Genomic DNA, 25,241 nt, shown 5'->3' with positions numbered 1-25,241 from the left:
CCATCTTTGCTCCAATGGAGCCTTGGCTGCGGGAGGGGAAGAGAGAGACAGAGAGGAAGGCGCGGCGGAGGGGTGGAGAAGCAAATGGGCGCTTCTCCTATGTGCCCTGGCCGGGAATCGAACCCGGGTCCTCCGCACGCTAGGCCGACGCTCTACCGCTGAGCCAACCGGCCAGGGCCAGTTGCTTTTTTATATGTGCCTTGACCCAGGGCTACAGCAGACTGAGTGACCCCTTGCTCAAGCCAGTGGCCTTGGGCTCAAGCCAGCAACCTTGGGCTTAAGCTGGTGAGCCTTGCTCAAACCAGATGAGCCCATGCTCAAGCTGGCGACCTTAGGGTCTCGAACCTGGGTCCTCCACGTCCCAATCCGACGCTTTATCCACTGTGCCACTGCCTGATCAGGCAGGACTGAATCTTTTCTGATAGCTGAGGAGTGTTCCATTGTATTTCTGTGCCACGTGTCACATCGGATACTTTTTCTTGTGTGTCTCTACCTGGCGCCATCCGAGTTGGGGTTCGAAGTAATTCTTAGGTGGGGGGAGGGGTGGATTGTGTCTTCTTCATCCTGAATTTATCTACCTGATGTCCTTGTTCCCATGACCATTTCCACGGGAAGGTGCTCAGAGTCAAGTTCTAGTCTCCAGAACTTCCCGCCCCCCAAAAAACTAGCAAGACACTTCCCACACAAGAACTTAGTGACTTCAAAATAATTCAAAACTGCTCTGAATTTTTACACAGGTTTTTGTTCATTCCTTGTTCCTGGTGGTTCTCCCCGAAGACTGTACCACCCCCACCCCCACCCCCCGGTCACTGGTCAAGGATGGCGGCGTCCTTCTTTTCCGAGTTCGGCCTCCTGTGGTACCTCAGGGAGCTCCGCAAAGACGAGTTCCGGAAATTTAAGTTGCTGCTGAAGGAGGAACCCCTGCACCTCGGACTGCAGCCGATCCCCTGGGCAGAGGTGAAGAAGGCGTCCCGCGAGGACCTTGCCGGGCTCTTGGTCCAACGCTACGAGGAGAAACAAGCCTGGGATGTGACCTTCATCCTCTTCCAGAAGATCGGCCGGAAAGATCTGTGCGAGAAGGCCAAGATGGAGATTACCGGTGAGGGGGACAGGGGACAGAGGCCGGGGGCAGGGACCAGGCTTCTTATCCTGAGGATAATGGTCACTGTTGACCATCTCCGTGTTTCCACAGCAGGGTCAGAATGGACCACTGGGGACAGGGTTACCCTTGTAGAGAGAAGACAGTGGTTCTATGTTGTTGTTGTTCAGGGTTTCATGAAGAGGATCCACAAAGGAATGACGCAGCAGCAATACTGCAAGTGGAGGACCCCAATCTCTCCAGGATTGAGGTGCCTTGGAGAGATTAGTTATCCAATTTACTAAGCAGAAACACGACATCATGCCTGAGAAACTAACAAGCAGAATACAGGGTACAATTTTATTATTTAGTTTTGCAAAACTGGTTAGATTTCTCTTGCCCTTTTGAGACATAACACCACACCATCTGCGGTCCGATTCCTGACCTGCAGAAAGCTCCAGCAGGGCCAAACATTGTGTCCTTGGGCCTTCCCTGGATGCGCGACTGCCTTCAGTCACGTATGCTTGCTCTTGACCTTCGCTTCCTCAGGATGGAAACAGAAAGTCACTCGGTGCTTTGGCTTTCCTCCAAAGGTTCTAGGTGTGAACGGGAGTGGGTGCCAGGTCTTCATCTGGATTGCATGTCTGGGTTGCCGACAGTGTCTCCTTGCACCCGAGCCACAAACTCTCGAGTGACATGGTGTCATGGGAACTGTGGACTCGAGGGGTCCAACAGAGATCACAGTGAATGGCTTTTGTAGACGGCGCACTGCACAGAGGTTAACCAGGGTTGTTGTGTCTTGCTTCAGAGCGGCCGCAGAATGCCACTGTGTTTAGCAAGGTTTCTAAGTCATTGTGACATCTGTACACATTGAATATTTAACAAACAAATGTTTACGTCAGAGAAGCTATAACATCAGTAGTATGGTTTTAAGGGTCAATATATATATAAATATATTTTTTGAGGGAAGACTGTCTTTTGTTCACAACTCTATCAAGAGTCATTGGCCAGCCTGACCAGGCAGTGGCACAGTGGATAGAGCGTCAGACTGGGACATGGAGGACCCAGGTTCAAAACCCCATGGTCGCCACCTGGAGCGCGGGCTGATCTGGTTTGAACAAGGCTCACCGGCTTGAGCCCAAGGTTGCTGGCTTGAGTAAGGGGTCACTCAGTTAGCGGTAGCCCCCTGGTCAAGGTACATATGAGAAAGCAATCAATGAACAACTAAGGTGCCGCAACGAAGAATTGATGCTTCTCATCTCTCTCTCTGACTCTGTGACAAAAATAAATAAATAAATAAGTAATTTAAAAAAAGAGTCATTGACTATTTTACGAGATGATGGCCCCAGTAGCAATGGTGGTCATGCTCACTGAGTTGCCATGACAGCCCCCACATTTTTACACATCACAGTTCACATACAGTGTGGGTTCTTGGCAGCCCTGTGGGTCCTCACGGTAGCCCTGTCAGAGCAGGTCAATACCGGGATACATACCATTGTACCGGAACTACAGTCAGGACATCATGTTGACTTTTTTAGTTAGGGATAGTTGCATACAATGTTATATGATTGTGAGATGTACCACAGAGACTCGCATTCATAGACCTTTCTGAGGGGTCCCCTCTCGGTAGCCGTCTTTCACCGTGCAAAGTTATCACGTGATTATCACTTGATGACATTTGGCTTCAGCTTTCTCTCCCATCCCTCGCCCCTCTGGAATCATTCACTTGTTCTGTCTCTATGAGTCTGTTTTATTTTTGGGTTTTTTTTTTTTGACAGAGACAAAGAGACAGGCAGACAGACATATAGGAAGGGAAAGAGATGAGAAGCATCAATTCTTTGTTGCGGCTGCTTAGTTGTTCATTGATTGTTTTCTCATATGTGCCTTGACTGGGGGGCTACAGCAGAGCGAGTGACCCCTTGCTCAAGCCAGTGACCTTTGGGCTTAAGCCAGCAATCATGTCTATGATCCCGCGCTCAAGCCAGCGATCCCATGCTCAAGCTGGTGGCCCGTGCTCAAGCCGACCTTGGGGTTTTGAACCTGAGTCCTCCACCTCTCAGTCTCATGCTCTATCCACTATGCCATTGCCTAGTGAGGCGAATCTGCTTTTGTTTTGTTTGCTCATTTGTTTTTTTTTTTATTTGTTTTAATTAGAGTCTACATATATGTGACATCATAGGGTATTCATCTTTCTCTGGCTTACTTCACTGAGCAGAATACTGTAGGTCCATCCATGTTGCCACAAATAATATTTCATTCTTTTCAAAATATTTTTTCCATTGATTTTGAGAGAGAGAGAGAGAGAGAGGGAGAGGGAGAGAGAGAGAAGCATCAACTCGCTGTTCCACTTAGTTGTTCCATCTAGTGTGTACTCATCTATTGCTTCTCTTATGTGCCCTGACCAGGGATCAAACCCATAGCCTTGGCACACTGGGACGTATTCATTGACACACCAGGCCAGAGCCCATTTTATTCTTTGTAATGGCTGAGTAATATTCCATTGTATCTATGTTCTACAGCTTTTTTTGTTTTAATTTTTTATTGATTGATTTTGGAGAGAAAGAGAAAGAGAGAGAGATATATTGATTTGTTGTTTCATTTATTTATTTATGCATTTATTGGTTGATTCTTTTGTATGCTCCAATCAGGGATTGAACCTGCAACCTTGGCATATTGGGACAATGCTTAGCCAACTGAGCTACCCGACCAGAGCCTGTTCCACAACTTTTTTATCCAATTATTTATTGAGGGGCACTCGGTCATATCTACTAGATCTAATTTCCCTGTGTCAGGTCATTCAGATAAATTCCATCCCCAGAAAAACACTATCTGTGTCTAAATTCCTTATGGGCATACATAGGTATACAATAGAGTCGCTGTCTTATTATTTTTTCCATATAAAAATGATTCTACCTAACCAGGCGGTAGCACAGTGGATAGAGCATTGGTCTGGGATGCTGAGGATCCAGGTTCAAAATCCTGAGGTCACCAGCTTGAGCGTGGGATCATAGACATGATCTAATGGTCATTGGCTTGAGCCTGAAGGTCACTGGCTTGAAGCCCAAGATCACTGGCTTGACTAAAAGGTCAGTGGCTCTGCCAGAGCCCCCAGTCAAGGCACATATGCAAAAGCAATCAATGAACAACAACTAAGGGACCACAACAAAGAATTCATGCTTCTCATCTCTGTCCCTTCCTGTCTGTCCCTGTCTGTCCATCTCTCTCTCTCTAAAAAAAGAAAATTATTGCATACGTTCACTGTTTGTGTAACAATCCATAACTAATTTAACTGGCCTTCTATCAATGGTGAGAAGTGATTCTCTAGTGTTTGCTGTATAATGGCAACAATGAACAGCAGTGTGTGTGTGTGTGTGTGTGTGTGTGTGTGTCTGTCTGTCTGGCGCTGGCTCCAGCACACTATAGGGGCCGAGGAGTTTATTGTTTAGACATTGTGGGCCCTTGTAGTGGCAAAGCAGCCCTAGACACCGTGTAAGCAAAAGAGCACGGTTGGGTCCCAGTGAAACTTTATTTACGGAACAGGCTGTTGAACAGCTTGGTTGGGGGGGGTGCCACCACGTGCAGATGCCGAGAAGACAGGTTGAAGGGAGACATGGTGGGGGGAAAGCTAATGAGTACGTTAACTCCAACACATCGTGTTTTTTTGTTTGTTTGTTTGTCTCCTCTGTGCTCCCTGGCTCAGGACACATGAAGACGTACCGCGCCCATGTCAAGGAGCGGTTCAGCAGGATGTGGTTCAGGGACCCCGTCACCCGGATGTACGAGTACTTTGAGAAGGACCTCACCCCGAAGGAGCGCGGCTACCTGGAATTCTTCTTTGCTCCCCAGGGGGAGGCCGGGAACCGGATGGTGGTCCTCCGTGGCATCTCAGGCATCGGGAAGACCACGCTGCTGGTGAAGCTGATGCTGGCCTGGGCTGAGGGCATGCTCTACCAGGACAGGTTCTCCTATGTCTTCTACTTCTCCTGCCGGGAGGCCACACGGCTGCCACCCGCCAGCTTGGCGGCGCTGGCCTGCCGGGGTTGGTCCGACACCCTCACCCCGGTGGCCGAGATGGCGTCCCAGCCGGAGAGACTCCTGTTCATCCTTGATGGCTTGGAGGAGCTGACAGACGACCTGGATGGGCCCGAGTCAGACCTGTGCCGCGACTGGATGGAGCAGCGGCCAGTCCGGGCGGTCCTGAGCAGCCTGCTCAGGAGGAGGCTGGTGCCGGAGTCCTGCCTGCTGCTGGCCACCGTGCCCGTCTACCCGCAGGGCGTGGAGGACCGGCTGGGCGGCCCCGAGGTCAGGACACTGGCCGGGTTCAGCGACGCTGAGAGGAAGCTGTACTTCTGCTGCATCTTCCGGGAGAGGAGCCATGTCGTGGAGGCCTTCAGCCTGGTCAGGGACAACGAGCAGCTCTTCACCATGTGCCGGATCCCCGTCCTCTGCTGGGTGGTGTGCACCTGCCTGAAGCAGGAGCTGGAGAGAGGGAGGGACCTAGCCCCCACCTGCCGACGGACCACCTCCCTCTATGCCTCTTTCCTCCTGAACCTCTTCACGCCCAAGGCAGGGGCCTGGGCTCCGGACGAGCAAGGCCAGGGCCGGGGCCGGCTGAAAGGTCTGTGCTCCCTGGCCGCCGAAGGCATGTGGAACGACACGTTCATCTTCAGCATGGAGGACCTCCAGAGGAATGGGCTGGTGGGCGCGGATGTGCCCGCCCTGCTGGACGGCAAGGCCCTCCGGGAGTGTGGGGACTCCGAGGGCTCCTATGCCTTTGTCCATGCATGCGTCCAGGAGTTCTGTGCTGCCACGTTCTACCTCGTGAGCAGCCATGCCGACCACCCCCACCCAGCTGTGGGGTCTGCCGAGGCGCTGCTGTCCACCTATTTGCAGAGAACCAAGGTCCAGTGGATCTACCTGGGCTGTTTCCTCTGCGGGCTGCTGCACGGACGGGAGCAGGAGAAGCTGCAGGCGTTCTTCGGGGCCCCCCTGCACGGGGAGGACGTGGAGAGGGCCCTGCGGTGGCACTTAGAGAACATAAACGAGAGCGCGCCCCGGCAGAGGGAGGTGGACTTCCTGGCCCTGTGTTACTGCCTCTTCGAGATGGAGAATGCGGGCTTCCTGCACTGGGCCATGGACCTTTTCGGGGATGTGCGCTTTTCCATCATGGACAGGTCGGACCTGGTGGTGTCTGCCTACTGCTTGAAGCACTGTTCTTCCCTGAGGAAACTGAGCCTTTCTATCCAAAATGTCTTTGTGGAAGGGGAGGCAGACACCTCCATGTGAGTCCTTTCCCCAACTTTCTTCCTATCGTCCATCTTTCTAAGTGGGTCTTCCCGAGTGGAGTCCTTTGTTTGTTTGTTTGTTTTTTGTATTTTTCTGAAGCTGGAAACGGGGAGAGACAGTCAGACAGACTCCCGCATGCGCCCGACTGGGATCCACCCGGCACGCCCACCAGGGGCGAGCTCTGCCCACCAGGGGGCGATGCTCTGCCCCTCCGGGGCGTCACTCTTTTGCGACCAGAGCCACTCTAGCGCCTGGGGCAGAGGCCAAGGAGCCATCCCCAGCGCCCGGGCCATCTTTGCTCCAATGGAGCCTTGGCTGCGGGAGGGGAAGAGAGAGACAGAGAGGAAGGAGGGGGGGGTGGGGAAGCAAATGGGCGCTTCTCCTATGTGCCCTGGCCGGGAATCGAACCCGGGTCCCCCGCACGCCAGGCCGACGCTCTACCGCTGAGCCAACCGGCCAGGGCCCCTTTGTTTGTTTTTAATAGAGGATCAGGGCTGGGAATCTCATCCTTTCTGTCAAACAGACGTCTGCTCACGTCCTGGCTGGACCCCTTATGAGCTGGGTGACTTTGTCCATGGGGGTCTCCTTTCTCCATTGAAGTTGCCTCCTTGTAAAAAAGGCTGGTAATGTGAAGGTACCCCATTGTGAAGTGTTAGGAAAACTGACTATGAGAATCCATGTGATGTGTGTTTTCTACTCATTCTCGGTTATTTGCCAATAGGCACATAAAGTAATAGTTGTATTGTATCTGTGGGACCGCACATAGACTTTCTTGACTTCCCACCTAAAAATTACCTTTAAAAAGTATTCTGAGTCTGACTTAGGTGGTGGCACAGTGGATAGAGCATCAGACTGGCATGCAAAGGACTCAGGTTCAAAGCCCTGAGGTCGCCAGTTTGAGCATGAGCTCATCCAGCTTGAATGCGGGCTCACTCACTTGAGTGTGGGGTCACTGCCTTGAACGTAGGATTATAGACATGACCCCATGGTTGCTGGCTTGAGCCCAAGGTCACTGGCTTGAGCAAGGGGTCACTCGCTCTGCTGTAACCCCATGCCCCCGTCAAGGCACATATGAGAAAGCAATCAATGAACAACTAAGGTGCCGCAACAAAGAATCGATGCGTCTCATCTCTCCCTTCCTGTCTGTCTGTCCCTATCTGTCCCTTTCTCTGTCTCTGTCTCTCTGTCACAAAATTAAAAAATATTCTAAAAAAAATCATTGAATTTTAACTCACTTTAATACAAAAATATTATATGAGATTTTTGTCATGTTACAAGTGAGGAAACCGAGGCAAAGAGCTCTTGTAGGTTGACCAAGTGCAAATGTGGTGTCGGTCCACTATAAGCCTAGGTGTCTTGCTCAACGCCGACCTAACAGCGACACTTTACTGCCTCAGCTTTCCCTACAAAATTGCCCACACATAAGGCGAGTTTTCTCAACCTGGCACTGTTGACATCTGGGGATGGATAATTCTGTGTCACTGGTTTCTATCCACTATATGCCAGAAGTACCCCTCCCCAAGTGGTAGCAACCAAAAATGTCCCCAGACATTGCCCAACATCCCTTAGGTGAGGGGACAACATTGCCTCTGATTGAGAATCATGAATATAGGCCCTGGCTGATTGGCTGAGCAGTAGAGTGTCAGCCCAGAGTGTGGAAGTCCCAGGTTCAATTCCCGGCCAGGGCACACAGGAGAGGTGACCATGTGCTTCTCCACCCCTCCCCCTCTCCTTTCTCTCTATCTCTCTCTTCCTTTTCCACCACCATGGCTCGATTGATTCGAGTGTGTGGGCCCCAGACACTGAGGATGGCTCTGTAGAGCCTCCACCTCAGTCGCTAAAAATAGCTCAGTTGTGAGCATGGCCCCAGATGGGCAGAGCATATGTCTCAGACGGGGTTGCTGGGTGGATCTCAGTTAGGACGCATGCAGGAGTCTGTCTCACTATCTCTCCTCCTCTCACTACAAAAAAAAAAAAGGAGAATCATGAATACAGAATAAATTTACCTAAGGGTGGGTCTGATTGGAGTCAGATGTCCTGCGTTCAAGAAGGTAACTCATTGCGCTTGTATGTTCTGGATGGCTTAGGCTGACCATTTTACCCATGAGAAATCATTTCCTTTCTCCTTCCTCACAGGTCAAGTTACTATTTAGTCTGTTGGCACCAGGTCTGTTCTGTGCTCACCACCAACGAGAACCTCAGAGAACTTCAAGTGGAGGACAGTAACCTCAACGGGCCGGCCTTCAGGACTCTGAGTAGGCAACTGAAGCATCCCAGGTGCCGCCTGCAAAAGCTTCAGTAAGTGGGGGGTCCGCCCGGACGTGAGTGTGTGTGGGGGAGGAGTGAGCCTCACCTCCAGCTGTCAGGCAACGAGCAGAGTGTCGCGACAATGTGTAGAGTGTTGTGACAATGCTCAGAGCATTATGACAATGTGTGGAGAGTCGCGAGAATGTGTAGAGCATTTTGACAATGTGTAGAGTGTTTAGACAATGTGTAGAGTGTTTAGACAATGTGTAGAGTGTTGCAACGTACAGCAGAGTTTCCGCATGCCTGCATCCCTTGTTACGTCGCCCCTGCCCGGACGCACAATGTGACAGTGAGCTTCTCATGGTCACAAAGCTAATAAAGAGCAAAGCTGGGTCCTGAACTTGTAGCTGACCGATGGCAGAGCTGCCCCAAACAGGTGGTGACGCCTTTATTGAACCGTTGTGTGAGAAAAAACAACAACAACAACAACTTTGTGTTAATTTACTTAGATTTGGGAGTTTGGAACACTGGATGGTATCATGGGTCATGAGAAAGTCAAAGAAGACGGGCTCAGGCCACCTCCTCAGGTTTTGTTGAGTAAAACCAACCTCCGAATTTTTGTCATTTCTGCAGGATAAAAAACGTTTCCTTCTCTGGTGAGAGCTGGCTTTTCTTTGAGGCGCTCATGCACAGCCCAGACCTGCAACACCTGGACCTCAGCGGCACCGGCCTCTCCCGTGATGATGTTGCATCGCTCTGTAATGCCTTGAAGAACCCAGCGTGCGGCATAGAAAAGCTCCTGTAAGTCTGCGAGCTCACTGGGTGCACCTATGGCATTGCAGAGGGGACTACATGTGTTTCTACCTGTCTACTTTCACCGCCTTTTCTATTCTTTGTATATAAACTTAACCTCCTGGGAACTTGAGAATTGAATACGGGAGTTAAAGTTGGCCTGGTATGTAGTTGTCCCAGGTTTTATTCCTGATCAAGGCACACAGGAGAAGTGACCATCTGTTTCTCTGCCCTTCCCCTCCCCTTTCTTACTTTCTCACTCTTCTCCTCCCACAGCCATGGCTCAATTGGTTTGAGCACATTGGCCCTGGTTGCTGAGGGTGGCTCTGTGGAAGTCTTCACCTCAGTTGCTAAAAATAGCTCAGTTGTAAGCATAGCCCCGGATGGGCAGAGCATTGGTCCCAGATTGGGGTTGCCAGGTGGAACCTGTTTGGGGCGCATGCGGGAGTCTGTCTCTCTATTTCCCCTCCTCTCACTTGGAAAAGAAGAAAAAAAAGAAAAAGTTAGGGGAGTTAAAGTTTCTACAGTGGTAACACCACTTTGGGAAACAACTTGCCTACATGTGGTGTGACTACATTCTGGTGTTCTGTATAACCTAGAAATTCCACTTTGAGGTGTACATAAGACAGAGCTGCATGCATAAGCTGGCTGAAAGAAAGAATGACTAATGCTAAAGTATATTGTGGGTTATTAGATGTGCAAATTGCATAAAGTTTTTTTTTGTGACAGATAGAGAAAGGGACAGACAGGCAGGAAGGGAGAGAGATGAGAAGCATCAACTCTTCATTGCAGCTCCTTAGTTGTTCATTGATTGCTTTCTCATATGTGCTTTGACTGGGGGGCTACAGCACAATGAGTGACTCCTTGCTCAAGCCAGCAACCTTGGGCTCAGGCCAGGTTATTGAGCTCAGACCACAAGGTTATTTCTGTTTTTCCTTGCTCAAGCCTGTGACCCTGTGCTCAAGCTGGTGAGCCCACGCTCAAGCTGGCAACCTCGGGGTTTTGAACCTGGGTCCTCGGCGTCCCAGTCTGATGCTCTATCCACTGCGCCACCACCTGGTCAAGCCATAAAAGTTTTAAAAAAAGTCAGTATGTAGTAGTATCTGGGTGCTGCCCAGAACGGTTGCACAAAACCAGTGGCTGAGACGAGTATTGTCGGTGTTCAGATCGTCTGTCTTCTAATTATACAAAAGCACACAGCATAGCCCCTCGATTGGGGGTTCATCATCAAATCAACCATTTGGAATAAAATGGAAGCTTAGTGCAAAACTGCTGAGACAGTATGTTTAACCAAAACTCTTTCTGTATTTTGAGAATGAAGTTCTACACTTCAGTAAAAAGAAAAGAATTTGCTGAAAGATAGGTCCTAAAACATTCACAACATGTGTTCGTAACCCCTGAAAGCTGGAAATACCTACCAAACAGTATGTTAGATAAGAAGCCTGTGGTGGTAGACTCCCTGCCTGAGAATGAATGATCTACAATTATTGCAACAATTTGGGTGAATCTCACAGTCCTCATTGATGGCAATGAGACAAACTTAAAGGTAAATATGTCGCCTGACCAGGTGGTGGTACAGTGAATAGAGCATCAGACTGGGATGCAGAGGACGCAGGTCTGAAACCCCGAGGTTTCCAGCTTGAGCTCAGGCTCACCAGTTTGAGCATGGAGTCACTGGTTTGGGCTTGAGCATGGGATCATAGATATAACCCCAAGGTCACTAGCTTGAGCCCAAGGGTCGCTGGCTTGAAGCCCAAAGTTGCTGGCTTGAGCAAGGGATCACTTGCTCTGCTGTAGCCCCCCAGTCAAGACACATATGAGAAAGCAATCAATGAACAACTAAAGTGCCACATGAAGAATTGATGCTTCTCATCTCTCTCTTTCCTGTCTGTCCCTATTTGTTTCTCTCTCTATCCCTTTCTCTCACTAAAAAAAAAAAGAGAGAGAGAATAAATATATCATATGATTTTATTTCTATAAAGTTCAAAGGTGGTGAGGATAGTGATGGGGTTGAGGGATGCCACCTGTTTTTCCACCTTAACACTGGTAACACATGTGTCCCATTCATGACAAGTCAGGGTGACCAAGAATAAATACCGTAAGTGGGGCTGAGGAGTCAGGAGGGAGAGTCTGGGGAGTGGCAAATGCAAATGAATCTGTGAATAATGACATTTGATGCAGGTCAGGCAGTGGCAAACGGCTGGTGTGGCAAACACGTGACTTAGGAACAGGCAGGAGCCCTTGCGGGTCCCATGTTGTATTCTGAGCTTTTTCCTGGGGACATTCATGCCGCAGACAGACGGTAACCCAGTGTGTGTGTGACTCCAGTCTAGGAAGCGCGTGACAGGAAACAGTGAGGTTCTCGGACAAAGAAGACATAGTCTCCTTGCGTTTAACAGGATTAGCAAGAGGGATGTGACATTTTCTCTTTTCTGCAGGCTGGCCAACTGTGGCCTCTTGGCTGATGACTGTGAAGCCTTCAAAGGGGTCCTAGTGAGGAGCTCAAAGCTGCGGCTTCTTAACGTGTCCTACAACTACTTGGATCACGGGCTGTCCCTGCTGTGTGAAGCCCTGTGCCACCCAGCCTGTACCCTGGAGGCGTTGGTGTAAGTGGCTGTTGGGAAGAGTCTCATGATGGAGAACTAGGGTGGCCGCTAGGTTGAACCCTGGCCCATAGACTAAAAAAAACCTATCCGTTGATGGAGGCGCCCTAGCTTGCCAATGCTGCTTTCCGCTCTGCTGTGCCTTTCAATGTTCTTAAAGTAAATGTGTGTTCCTTTCAAAGCCAGGGACTGCTATAATACTACACTCAGTGAGAGGAGTCACGTGGAGAGAGACAGACACCATACAATTTCACTTACGCGTGGGATCTGAAGAGAAAAATAATGAAACAACCAGACTAGAAACAGACTCACAGACACAGAGAACAGACTAAAGGCTGCCCGATGGGAGGGGGGCTGGGTGAAAAAAAGTGAAGGGACTAAGAAGCTCAAATTGGTAGTTACACAATAGTCACAGGGACGTAAAACACAGCGTAGGGAATACAGTCAGTAATACTGTAATGACAGTGTACGGTGTCAGGTGGGGACTAGATTTATGGGGGTATCATCTCATAAGCAATATTAATGTCTAATCACTATGCTGTGTACCCGAAACTAATATAATATAGCATATTGACTGTAATAAAATAAAGAAATGACTCGGCCCTGGCTGGTTGGCTCAGTGGTAGAGCGTCGGCCTGGCGTGCAGAAGTCCCGGGTTCAATTCCTGGCCAGGGCACACAGGAGAGGCGCCCATCTGCTTCTCCACCCCTCCCCCTCTCCTTCCTCTCTGTCTCTCTCTTCCCCTCCTGCAGCCGAGGCTCCATTGGAGCAAAGATGGCCCGGGCGCTGGGGATGGCTCCTTGGCCTCTGCCCCAGGCGCTAGAGTGGCTCTGGTCGTGACAGAGCGATGCCCCAGAGGGGCAGAGTGTCACCTCCTGGTGGGTGTGCCGGGTGGATCCCGGTTGGGCGCATGCGGGAGTCTGTCTGACTGTCTCTCCCCGTTTCCAGCTTCAGAAAAATACAAAAAAAAAAAAAAAAAAAAAAAAGAAATGACAAAAAACAAATGGCAGTATTGAATAAGTTCATGAGCAGTGTCTTGGCTAAGGACAGAATGGGATGTTGAATCAAAACCAACATTTTCCAGGTTGACCTTGAGAACTAGTTTCTCCATGTTCTTCCTTCTCCATTACTCAGTTTTGTGTCCTAATCTCTCTCTCTCTCTCTCTCTCTCTCTCTCTCATGTAAGTAAGAAGGAAAAAAGGGAGGTATTTTCAGATATGGCAGAAATTCATGGCCTCCCTTGATGATCTCGTATATAGGAGTTGATAGAAATACTCTTCGTCATAGGGACTCCAACAGAGCTCTCGGACATGTCATTCCCAGCTGCCTCTTTTTCTCCCATACGTGTGTCCCCACAGGTTGGGTTGCTGCTACCTCCGTGAGCGTTGCTGGCAAAACCTTTATGAAGTTCTTCTGTGTAGCAAGAGCCTGATCCACTTAGATGTCAACACAAACGTCCTGAAATATGAAGACTTGTCCCTCCTCTGCCAGGCCTTGAGACAGCCAAGCTGCCAGCTGATGTCACTATGGTAAGCATCTCTGAGGTTGACTTGGAAGACCGAGCTTTCTTTCTGGGGACTTGGGTTGCAGAGGAGGCCTCTGGAGCTGAGGAAGTGGTAGGGTCTGTGACTGAGAAGGTGAAGGTTAAAAATTACTGCCCTGGCTGTTGGCTCAGCAGTAGAGCATCAGTCTGGCATGTGGAAGTCCCGGGTTCGATTCCCGGCTAGGGCACACAGGAGAAGCGCCCATCTGCTTCTCTACCCTTCCCCCTCTCCTTCCTCGCTGTCTCTCTCTTCCTCTTCTGCAGCCAAGGCTCGGGCGCTGAGGATGGCTCCATGGCCTTCACCTCAGGTGCTGGAATGGCTCTGGTTGCAATGGAGCAATGCCACAGATGGGCAGAGCATCGCCCCTGGTGGGCATGCTGGGTGGATCCCGGTCGGGTGCATGCGGGAGTCTGTCTCTCTGCCTCCCCGCTTATGACTTCAGAAAAATAATTTTTTAAAATTTTTATTTATTTACTTTTTTAGATTTTGTTTATTCACTTTTATTAGAGAGAGAGGGGAGAGGGGGGGGGGAGATAGAGAGAGAACAGGGGGAGGAGCAGGAAGCATCAACTCCCATCAAGCCCAGGGTTTTGAACTGGCGACCTCAGTATTCCAGGTCGACGCTTTATCCACTGCGCCACCACAGGTCAGGCCCAGAAAAATATTTTAAAAAATTACTTGACTCAGATTCTTGAAGAGATGCCACAGGTGAGCACGCCTGTACTTTGACTCCGTGTCATACATCTGATGGTGAGGTAAATAGTCTTTATTTGGGTACATATAAGGGCTGAGGAACAGTTCTAGGATTAGATGTCTTTTGCCATGTGTGTTCTGCAAGTTTCTCTAAGTTTCGTCAGAAGAGGAGAGCTGAAGTTTCAGGCAGAAGGGTTAAACCTGGGGATAGGAGACCTGACCATATATGTGAGAATGAACTTGGGTAAAACCAGGGACACTTGAGGAAGTAATAAAGGCTGTAAGAGAGTAATGGGAAAGCAGAGAATAAAAAGACTTCATTTCAGCCTGACCACGCAGTGCTACAGTGGATGGGGCATTGACCTGGGATGCAGAGGACCCACATTCAAAGCCCTGAGGTTGCTCACTTGAGCACAGGCTCACTAGCTTGAGTGCAGGGTCACTGGCTTGAAAGTGGGATCATTGACATAACCCCATGGTCACTGGCTTGAGCAAGGGGTCACTGGTTCAGCTGGAGCCCCCCGGTCAAAGGTACATATGAGAAGCAATCAATGAACAACTGATGTGATGCAACTGTGAGTTGATGCTTCTCATTTCTCTCCCCTCCTATTTATCTCTGTCTCTCTCCTCTCTTTCTCTCTCTTGATAAAAAGAAAAAAAGAAAGAAAAGAACAGAAAAGGGAAAGACTTCATTTCACAGTTGAAAGTGAGAATATCTGGGTAGCCTGAGGCGGTGGAGCGCTATTTTGGAGTTGCCCATTCACATAGTATTTCATCATCCAATGTCTCCCCCTTAGAAATCAAGAGACTTGTGGGAAAAGGCAGAATTATTTTACCAGCTCTCTCAACAAATTTCAGAGTTTAGAACTTTGCATTCCTTGCTTGAAGAGTGTGTTAAATAAGGTGAGGGGAGAGTCAGATGCATTCTCAATCTCATAATGGTGGGTTAGGTTATTGGGCTCAATCCTTTAACTGCAAGGTACTAAAAACAGCAGATAATATGTTCTGATTGGTAGAAACATCTAGAAGCTGATGCAGTCATTGTCTGTGTATACTAAATGCAGACCACCTGAGATTGGCCAAAAATCCTTGAGATATATATTTAAAATATGTATTACTGTATTTGTATAAGATGCTCCCATGTATAAGACACACCTTAATTTTGGGGCCTGAAATTTGAAAAAAAAAGTATTACATAAGTTATTGAACTCAAGTTGTATTCATCACAAAATTCATACAAGTCCTCATCACTGTCAAAAAAACTCCCCTCCATTAGCTTGTCCTCTGTGTCTGATAGCGAATCACTGTCTTCAACAACGAGCGCAAAAACAAGCAGAAAAAAACAAGAACTACATGATTCCATACATTGGTGGAAAATAAAAATGAGACTAAGAGACATGGACAAGAGTGTGGTGGTTTCCAGGGGTGGGGGGAGGGAGGACATGGGAGGGAGGGAGGGAGAGAGTTCGGGGGAGGGGGAGGGGCACAGAGAACTAGATAGAGGGTGGCGGAGGACAATCTGACTTTGGGCGAGGGGTACGCAACATAATTTAATGACAAAATAACCTAGACATGTTTTCTTTGAATATATGTACCCTGATTTATTAATGTCATCCCATTACCATTAATAAAAATTTATTAAAAAAAATAAATAAAGCAAAAAAAAAAAAAACAAGCATGGAAAGGTGGGAAATACAAGTTAAATCATCTACAACCACTGTGTTTAGACCCCAAATTTTTTGTAAAAGTGCATCTTATACATGGGGAAATATGGTATATCTATTTTATAACATATAAATTATATATAAAAATATATCAATATTTAAAAATACTAAACTAGACAACTGCAAAAAACATGTGCACACCCTTCATAATAGGAGGTTGATAATAGGATAATATAATCTTTGTGAGATATAAATGTTAAATCACTATATATTACACCTAATACTAATAATAACTAATATAATATAGTATGCTAAATTTACTTAAGTTTTAAAGAGAGAAAGTTTACATGGCTACACTAATTAGAGAAAATAGAAGTTGAGGGAAAAAGTATTATTGATAGATACATTTTCTGGATCATGCTCTTTTTAAAATTCTCATCCTACTTTATTGAACTCTAATTGTCATGAGGTGAATGTATGACTTCCCATACATTACCCACAAGTCAGAGAGGAAATTGTAATGGAAGTTAGACGATACAGTAAAATGAAAAAAGAATATCCTTCACCACAAATTCAAGGGATAAAGCTAAAAGATCTCACTGAACTAACTGTTCAAAATAAAAATTACTACCACCTAAAATAGAGACAAACCAGAAACACTAATTCGAAAGACTATATGCACCCCTATGTTCATTGCAGCATTATTTACAATAGCCAAGGTCTGGAAACAGCCCAAGTGCCCGTTAGTAGATGAGTGGTTAAAAAAGCAGTGGTACATCTGCACAATGAAGTACTACACAGCCATAAAAAGGATGACACATTACGTTTCGTGACAGCATGGATGAACCTAGAGGGTATTGTGCTCAGTGAAATAAACCAGGCAGAGAAAGACAAATACCACATGATTTCACTTATATGTGGAATCAAAAGAATAAAACAAGGGTCCACAGACGTATAGACACAGAGAACAGGCTGAGGGCTGGTGGGAGGTTTGGAGACTGGGTGCAAAAGATGAAGGGATAAAAAGTACAGGTTGGTTGTTACAAAATAGTCACAGGCATGTAATGTAGAGCAGTGGTTCCCAACCTTTTTTGGGCCACGGACCAGTTTAATGTCAGAAAATATTTTCACGGACCGGCCTTTAGGGTGGGACAGATAAATGTATCATGTGACTGAGACAAGTGTCAAGAGTGAATCTTAGATGGATGTAACAGAGGGAATCTGGTCATTTAAAAAAAATAAAACATTGGCATGACCTGTGGTGGCGCAGTGGATAAAGCGTCAACCTTGAAACACTGAGGTTGCTGGTTCAAAACCCTGGCTTGCCTGGTCAAGGCACATATGGGAGTTGATGCTTCCTGTTCCTCCCCCTTCTCTCTCTCTCTCTCTCTCCCCCCCCCCGCTCTAAAATAAAAATAAATAAATAATAAAACATTGTTCAGACTTAAATATAAATAAAACGGAAATAATGTAAGCTATTTATTCTTTCTCTGCAGACCAGTACCAAATGGCCCACGGACCGGTACCGGCCTGTGGCCCGGGAGTTGGGGACCACTGATGTATATAGCACAGGGAATATAGTCAATAATATTGTAGCAACTATGGATGGTGTCAGGAGAGGACTAGATTTATTGGGAGGATCACTTCATAGAAATACAACTTGTCTAGTCACAATGTTGTACACCTGAAGCCAGTATGGTGTTATATGTCCATTGTAATTGAAAAATAAGTTGATTAGTGTAAAAAAATAATAAAATAGGACACCGTGGTCTAAAGATAGGAAGACAAGATAATTTTTTAGGAAATAAAAGCAGTGTAGAATACACACAGGCTTGAACAGAGCGACCTAAGCCACAGCACAGAGACCCCCCACCAGAAGACCATGCATGTGTGTCCAGAGGTGCGCTGTGAACAGCTGTGCTCTCAACTCTATTCACAAACGACACCCGGGACGATGACCTCTCCCTACACGTGATCACAGTGTTGGGTTTGGGCGTCTTTCTTTCCCTGACATCCGACCAAAACAAAACAAAACAAAACCCGGTGTGATGTCACCCCTATTCCCCCGCAGCGTGCTGAACTGTTTCATAACTGCCAAGGGCTGTCGGGACCTCGCCTGCGTCCTTGCTGGAAACCTGAAGCTGAGGAGTCTGCAGATTGGTCACAACGACATCGGAGATGATGGCGTCAGGCTGCTGTGCCAAGCTCTGCTGCACCCCCGCTGCTGCTTAGAGAACCTTGGGTGGGTACCCTGTCTATGCCATGGCTGTGTCTTGGTGGGTGGGCAGAAACGGAGGACTGACAGAGATGGTGGGAGAGACAAACAACCTGTTGGGGCACACAGCACGTAGAGTCAACACGCAGAGTCTTATATATCCACGAGCAGTGAGGGTGGCCGGCCGGCCCGCAGGTGTGGACCGGGTGCTCGTTGATGGAGGCGGGACTTGCTGTCCAACCTGGAGATTGGTTGGCTGTCCATGAACTGAGAATGGCCGAGGTGACTGAACCCCACATGTCTCAGATCAACCTGGTTAGCCTGGCCTTGTTGACTAGGTCCCTGGATTGGTTTGCTGGGGGCTACTGAGACAAAGCACCCCAGACTGGTGGCTTAAACAATAAGAGTTTATTATTTCATGGCTGTGGAGGCTGGAAGACCAAGGTCAAGGTGTGGGCAGGGCTGGTTCCTGCTGAGGCCTCTTCGTGGGCTTATAGACAGCCGTCTCCTCTCTGTGCCCTCACAGGGGCGTCCCTCTGTATACATCCATGTCTTTTTTTTTTTTTTTTTTTACTTAAGAGCGAGAGCGAAAGAGACAAGAAGGGAGAGAGATAAAAAGCATCAATTCATAGTTACAGCTCGTTAGTTGTTCATTGATTGCTTTATCATACATGCCTTGACGGGGGTGGGGGGCTCCAGCTGAGCTAGTGACCCCTTGCTCATGCCAGTGAACTTGGGCTCAAGCCAGCAACCAACCTTGGGCTTCAAGCCAGCGAGCTTTGGGATCATGTCCATGATCCCACGCTCAAGCCAGCGACTTTGGAGTTTCGAACCTGGGACCTCAAACTCCCAGGGCGATGCTCTATCCATTACACCACCACTGATCAGGTACACATCTATATCTTAATCTCTTCATCTTATAAGGACCCCAGTCATACCGGATTAGAGCCCATGCTAATGACCTCATCTTAACTAACTTATTTGCCTCTGTAAAGACCCTATCTCCAAGTGCAGCCATATTTTGAGTGATGCCGGGGTTTAGGGCTTCAACCTTTGAGCTATCATAAGGACACATCAGGATCTTAGGGACTTGGGAGGACAAGAAACATGCACAGTGTCGGCTCAGAATTCACATAACTCTGCCCCCACTGTGTCATATTCACCAAAGCACGGCCAAGGCCAGCCCAGAGGCAGAGATGGCAATCAGACCTTGACTCTGAGTGGGGTGTGAGCTGCCAAGTCCCATTGCCACAGGCCTGGGCTCAGAAGGGACAGACCAGCATGGCCACTTGTACCTTCTACCCCAGTGCAGGAATCAGATGCCACACGCAGAGGTCAGGGGCCAGAGGGCCATCTCACCTGCCATCCACGTGGGCCACCCCCTATCCCACCATCCCCGGCCCCCGGGGACGGGCCGCTGCTCACCACTGGTCTGTCTGTTGCAGGCTGGGTGCATGCAAGCTGACCGGCGCCTGCTGCGAGGATCTTGCCTCCGTTCTGGTCCGCAGCCCCACTCTGAGGACACTCAACCTGAGCAGGAACACCTTGGACCACGACGGCGTGGTGGCCCTCTGCGAGGCCCTGAGACACCCCGAGTGCAGGCTGCGGATACTTGGGTGAGCCAGTGCCTGAGCCGCTGGGCGGGGGGCGGGGAGTGTCCCGAAGGCGTCCTGAGTCCCGAGTCCCGAGGCCAGTGTGCAGCCCTCACTGTCGGGTTTCACTGCATTTAGAATGCAAACGATGCTCCCAGTCTCAGGGCTGTCGCAGGAGGGAAAGACTTCAGACTCAAACCCCTGACAGAGCTCAGAAACTGCTGACCAGGGAGTGGCCAATAAATGGCTGCACTGGTACAACGATAATGCCAGTTATGATATAATTATCATACAAATCATCACATAATTATAGTGCCGGTTATAGTGATAGCAGCTCTAATGCGTGTTATCATAATTCACATCAAAATTGTACTACAATTATCATTTGAATTACAATCCAAAGATAACATTATAATTTATATTATAATCATAAGCATATATAATTTGTATATAATCCTCAGCATATATTGTATTATAATCATAGGCATTATAATTTGTATTATAATCATAAGTGTGGTTATAAACATAAATGATAATTATTTAATATATTTAAGTATGAGTGATTATAACAAATTATACTTAATATATTTTATTAAGACATAAAATAAATTTAAATTATAACTATAGATATAATTAGATAATTGTAAAAGATAATAAATTATCTAATAAAATAATATATAATACATATAACTTGTATTATAATTATAGGCTCATAATTAGAATTCTATAGTTAAGTCTATAGTTATAAATATATACTATATTCAAATAACCCATTTATAATTATACATATAATAAAATTATATATATTATGTAGTATATTTACACATGCATATAATTATAACTCTACAATTATGTCTATAATTACAATACAGATTATACCTATACTTTTATCAGATAAATATGATTTTACTAGATAACTATGCAATGAACCCTTAGCATCTCTTTTTCTCACTTTCCCCTCCATTTCTAAAACCTACATGATATTAGTGGAATCATAGGTAGTTAGACCTCTCATTTTTGGAAAAGGGAATTAAATACAAGATACCGGGTTAAAATTAAATACAGCACTGAGGACGTTACCTCCTCTTCTGTCTTGTGAAGATAACAGTCCACTTCTTTGAAGTCCACTCCCCTGTGAACCTACATCCGGGAACTCTGGGTGCCCAGTGCGATTTTACGTAGAGATTCAGAATGCAGGGATTTGGAGTGGACCCAAGAGGTGGTGGGGATTGTTACCCTCTGAGTCCCGGAGGTCAGGGTTGGGACTCCCACTCTCCTATGTTTAGTCTTGTAGCCCCTGGCAGGGCATGTGTCCTGTCTGCTTACCTGTTTCCTGGCTGCAAAATCGGGAAAATGATTGGGCATGGTAATTACGGAAACATCAATCAGATAATAAGATGACATGACAAAACCAGTATGTGAGTCTGCCTCTCCTGTGTGCTGTCCCCACCCCTGAACCGTCTCACAGTCTGTGTTAACCTGGACAGTGGAGTGAGGGAAGGTACTTCCCATTCAGCTGTAAGATGATGGTACTTGGGGAGGGTTGCAGATAAATAGAGACCAACAGAGAGACAGAGAGACATTGATACCCACAGGGAAACCAAGACCCAATGACCTTTAGCCCTCCTGTATAATTCAAAGCAGCAACAGACGCCGTGGGTGGGGGACAGGGTCTGTCTGTCGGACCAAACCTAAACAGCTGCGTGACCTTGGGCCTCTGTGTCAACATCACAAATCGGGGGGGGGGGGGTCTCCTAACGCTGCTGGGAGATTTGACTGCAAGGTAGGCAGGTCCAACCCTTAGCCTAGGGCCGGCATTGAGCCCTCGGAGAACGGAAGCTAGTCTGTCCAGCAGAAAACAGAATTGCTCTGCTGTGTTCCTAAAAATAAAAAAAAACTTCAGTCAATCCTCCACAGACTTCCTGTTCCCAGCCCTGGTGTTGTGGTGGAATCAGGGCTTTGTGTCACACAGGACATTGTCTCTGTCCAGTGACGTGTTAGAGACACCTCCTCCCAGCTGTGAGAGCTCTATGTGTGCATAGCTCTTCCCAATGCTGTGGTCTTTTGTGTGTGTGTGTGTGTGTGTGTGTGTGTATATATATATATATATTTTTTTTTTAATTTGAATTTATTGGGATGACAGTGGTTTGCAAAACCATACCTCCACCTACCCCACCCCCTTTCCCTCTGCCTGTTGCCACCCTGTTGACGGTGTCTATGTGTTATGTACATTTTATTTTTTTGGCTGACCCTTCCCCTCTGATAGCTGTCCGTCTGTTCCCTGTGACTCTGCCTCTGTTTCCATTTTGTTCATCACTTTATTGCATTCATTCGATTCCACACATAAGTGAGCTTATACGGTACTTGTCTTTCTCTGCCTGGCTTATTTCACTTAGTGCAACAATCTCCAGGTCCATTTGTGCCATCGCCAAGGTAACATTTCCTTCTTTATTATGGAGGAGTAGCATTCCATTTGTGTAGATGTACCACAGCTTTCTTTTTTCTTTTTTTTTCTTTTTTGTATTTTTCTGAAGTTAGAAGTGGGGGGGCAGACAGACAGACTCCCACATGCACCTGACTGGGATCTACTTGGCATGCCCACCAAGAGCCAATGCTCTGCCCATCTGAGGCATTGCTCCGTTGCAACCGGAGCCATTCTAGTGCCTGAGATGGAGGCCATGGAGCCATCCTCAGTGCCTGGGCCAACTTTGCTCTAGTGGAGCCTTGGCTGCGGGAGGGGAAGAGAGAGGCAGAGAGAAAAGACAGGGGGAAGGGTGGAGAAGGTGGTTCTCCTGTGTGCCCTGGCCAGGAATCGAACCCGGAACTTCCACATGCTGGGCCGACATTCTACCTTTGAGCCAACTGGCCCCTGAAGGACACTTGTGCTGTTTTCAGATCTGGGCTATTATAAATAATGCTGCAGTGAACACAGGGGTGCATGTGTTCTTTCTAATCAGCATTTCAGGATTTTGAGGATATAGTCCCAGGAGCCGAATTGCTGGGTCATAAGCTAGATCCATTTTTAAAATATTTTGAGGAAGTGCCATACTATGGTCCACAGTGGTTGTATTCTCGATGCTGTTTGGTGACATCAAGTTGCCATCTTGGTATCAGCCACGGTTGGAGAATTTATACCACAGAAATGGGTGGCACCACCCATCAGGGCTGTGTGTGTGTGTGTGACAGACAGGTGACAAACATCCATCACTACACCAGTGCCTGACCCTATGCCTTTTCCCTTGGAGGCAACACCATATTCTCCCAGGCTTGCTGGGGAAGAAAGAACGGAGAAAGATGAGATACCAAGAAGAAGAAAAAAGTTATTAATTAAATAGAGCCCTTTTTATTTTTCTAGGCTTAAAATAGCTGAGTTTGATGAGGAAACGCAGAGACTTCTGATGGCTGAGGAAGAGAGGAATCCCTTCTTGACCATCACAGATGATTGATGGGAAGATAGGACCAGACGGGCTGATCTCTCTCACAAGCCAGTCAGTCTTTCTGCTCATGAGCAACCTCAAAGGATAAGTATTGGAGTCCCGACGTGTACGTACTCTGTGCCCGAAAATGACAAGTGACGGAGCTGGTTTTCCCCCGGGACCCCACCCAGATATGTTTTATACATTGTGCTGTATCGGTGGTTTTTACTTGCTTTGTGGTTTTATGCAAGGCATGGAGAGATCTTCGAGCTAGATGTTCCCTCCTGTCTAACCAGGACACTTGAAGCCCTCAATAAAGTTTAGTTTTTATCTCAAGACCTGTTGTAAAAATCTTGAACCGAGACTGGTTACCAGAGAACACCTGGAGATGGAAGAACTGCGGTCCATTGTCCCCCTGTGGGCTCGGACCATGGAAAACGCTGTCTAACATTGGTCGCTGTCTTTTCTGGGGTCCTATTGGGGGGTCCACTTGGGCTCTTTTCTCTATTTTTGCCTCATGGCAGTATTTTGTTTTCTTAAATAATTTTTATTTTTCAATGACATAGTAGTTTCAGGTGTCTAGGATAGTGGTTAGACATTTCTAGAACTTCCAAAGTGATCCCCCTTTAAGCTTAGTACCCTGCTGACACCATACATAGTTATTGCAATATTATTATTATTTAAAGATTTATTCATTTTAGAGAGGGGAGAGGAAACAGGAGGAGCAGGAAGCATCAACTCCCATATGTGCCTTGACCTGGTAAGCCCAGGGTTTTGAACCGGCGACCTCAGTGTTCCAAGTCGACACGTTATCCTCTGCGCCACCACAGGTCAGGCATAATATACAATAGTTGACATTCTATATATTGCTACAATGTACAACCTTGCCAATCTCTCCTTCTACAGGAGTCTGTCTTTCTGTAAGGTCTGTACCTAGAGATAACAAGGGTAGCTAGTACATGCTGTTACCAAGTCAACCGAGAGAACGATAAAAATAACTCCAGAGGGAGGGAGGTGGACAGCACCGCGAGACATCAGCCCAAGACATGTAAAATCCATATGATAGACCAGCAAGCAGAGCTGCTGGGATGGGTGGACACGCAGTGGTAGGAAAAGGACAAAACCACCAGCTGAACTAAAGATGGCTGTGTCTTCCCAATAAACCTTTCCATGCAAGTTTCCCTGTCCATAGAAAGGCTGTGTTGGTCCCAAGTCGGGTGTGTGTACATTCTTGTCCGGCATTCCCATTCCAGGTGGGCTACACCATAGTTGAGCTCCCAAGCCCTACCAAGTCACATTGGCATGACTGTGAAGTGGCTTTGAAATCATCTTCCAGTACCCTAAAAAATGTTTTTGAAATACTATAAGATAGCCTTGGTTGGGTAGCTTGGTTGGTCAGAGTGTTGTCCTGATATGCCAAGGTTGCAGGTTCAAGTGCTGGTCGGGGCACATACAAGAATCAAGCAATGAGCCCCAGCCATTTGGCTTACTGGTAGAGCATTGTCCCAGCGTGTGGATCTCTCGGGTTCGATTCCCGGCCAGGGCACACAGAAGTGCCCATCTGTTTCTCCACCCACCCCCTCTTCTTTCTCTCTCTCTCTCTCTCTTCCCCTTCTGCAGCCAACACTCTATTGAACAAAGTTGGCCTGGGCACAGAGGATGGCTCCATGGCCTCGGCCTCAGGTGTTAGAATGGCTCCAGTTGCTGTGGAGCAATGCCTCCTGGTGGGCATACCGGGTGGATCCTGGTGGGGCACATGCAAGAGTCTGTCTGACTGCCTCCCTGCTTCTCTCTTCAGAAAAAAAAAGAATCAAGCAGTGAATGCATAAATAAGTAGAACAACAAATGTTTCTACCTAAAAAAAATACTTTGATATAATTAAAGTGACTCCATGACAGATTCAAAACTTCTAGAATAACAAAAAATTCTGAAAATAGTAATTGACAAGTTGTGAATCCAGCAGGTGAATGCACAGTACAATCTACAAATGATTAATAGGATTGTACCCCTAAAACCTATATAATTGTATTAACCAATGGCATACCAATAAATTCAACAAAAATGTAAAAGAATATTTTTATGGTCTTTTTTAAAGAGGCAATGAAGAAATT

At 47.3% G+C, this 25,241-nt stretch overlaps 1 protein-coding gene across 1 annotated transcript; it reads left to right on the top strand.

Moving 5' to 3' along the window:
• Positions 1-819: 819 nt before the first annotated feature.
• Positions 820-23,160, top strand: NLRP4 (NLR family pyrin domain containing 4). The gene is made up of 9 exons (XM_066265222.1): positions 820-1,099; positions 4,779-6,360; positions 8,501-8,662; positions 9,245-9,412; positions 11,842-12,009; positions 13,365-13,535; positions 17,979-18,149; positions 19,568-19,738; positions 23,070-23,160. The coding sequence occupies exons 1-9, from the start codon at positions 820-822 to the stop codon at positions 23,158-23,160; spliced, it is 2,964 nt and encodes a 987-aa protein (XP_066121319.1).
• The last annotated feature ends 2,081 nt before the right edge of the window (positions 23,161-25,241 follow it).

Source organism: Saccopteryx bilineata, chromosome 3, assembly GCF_036850765.1.
Source record: "Saccopteryx bilineata isolate mSacBil1 chromosome 3, mSacBil1_pri_phased_curated, whole genome shotgun sequence".
NCBI lineage: Eukaryota > Metazoa > Chordata > Mammalia > Chiroptera > Emballonuridae > Saccopteryx > Saccopteryx bilineata.
The sequence above is the reverse complement of the archived record's forward strand: the minus strand, read 5'-3'. Positions and strand labels throughout refer to the sequence as shown.

Coding starts and splice junctions, on each gene's coding strand:
- NLRP4 (XM_066265222.1), top strand. CDS start 820: ATGGCGGCGTCCTTCTTTTCCGAGTTCGGCCTCCTGTGGTACCTCAGG. Junction 6,361..8,500: donor GGGGAGGCAGACACCTCCAT/GTGAGTCCTTTC, acceptor CCTTCCTCACAG/GTCAAGTTACTATTTAGTCT. Junction 19,739..23,069: donor TGCAGGCTGCGGATACTTGG/GTGAGCCAGTGC, acceptor TTATTTTTCTAG/GCTTAAAATAGCTGAGTTTG.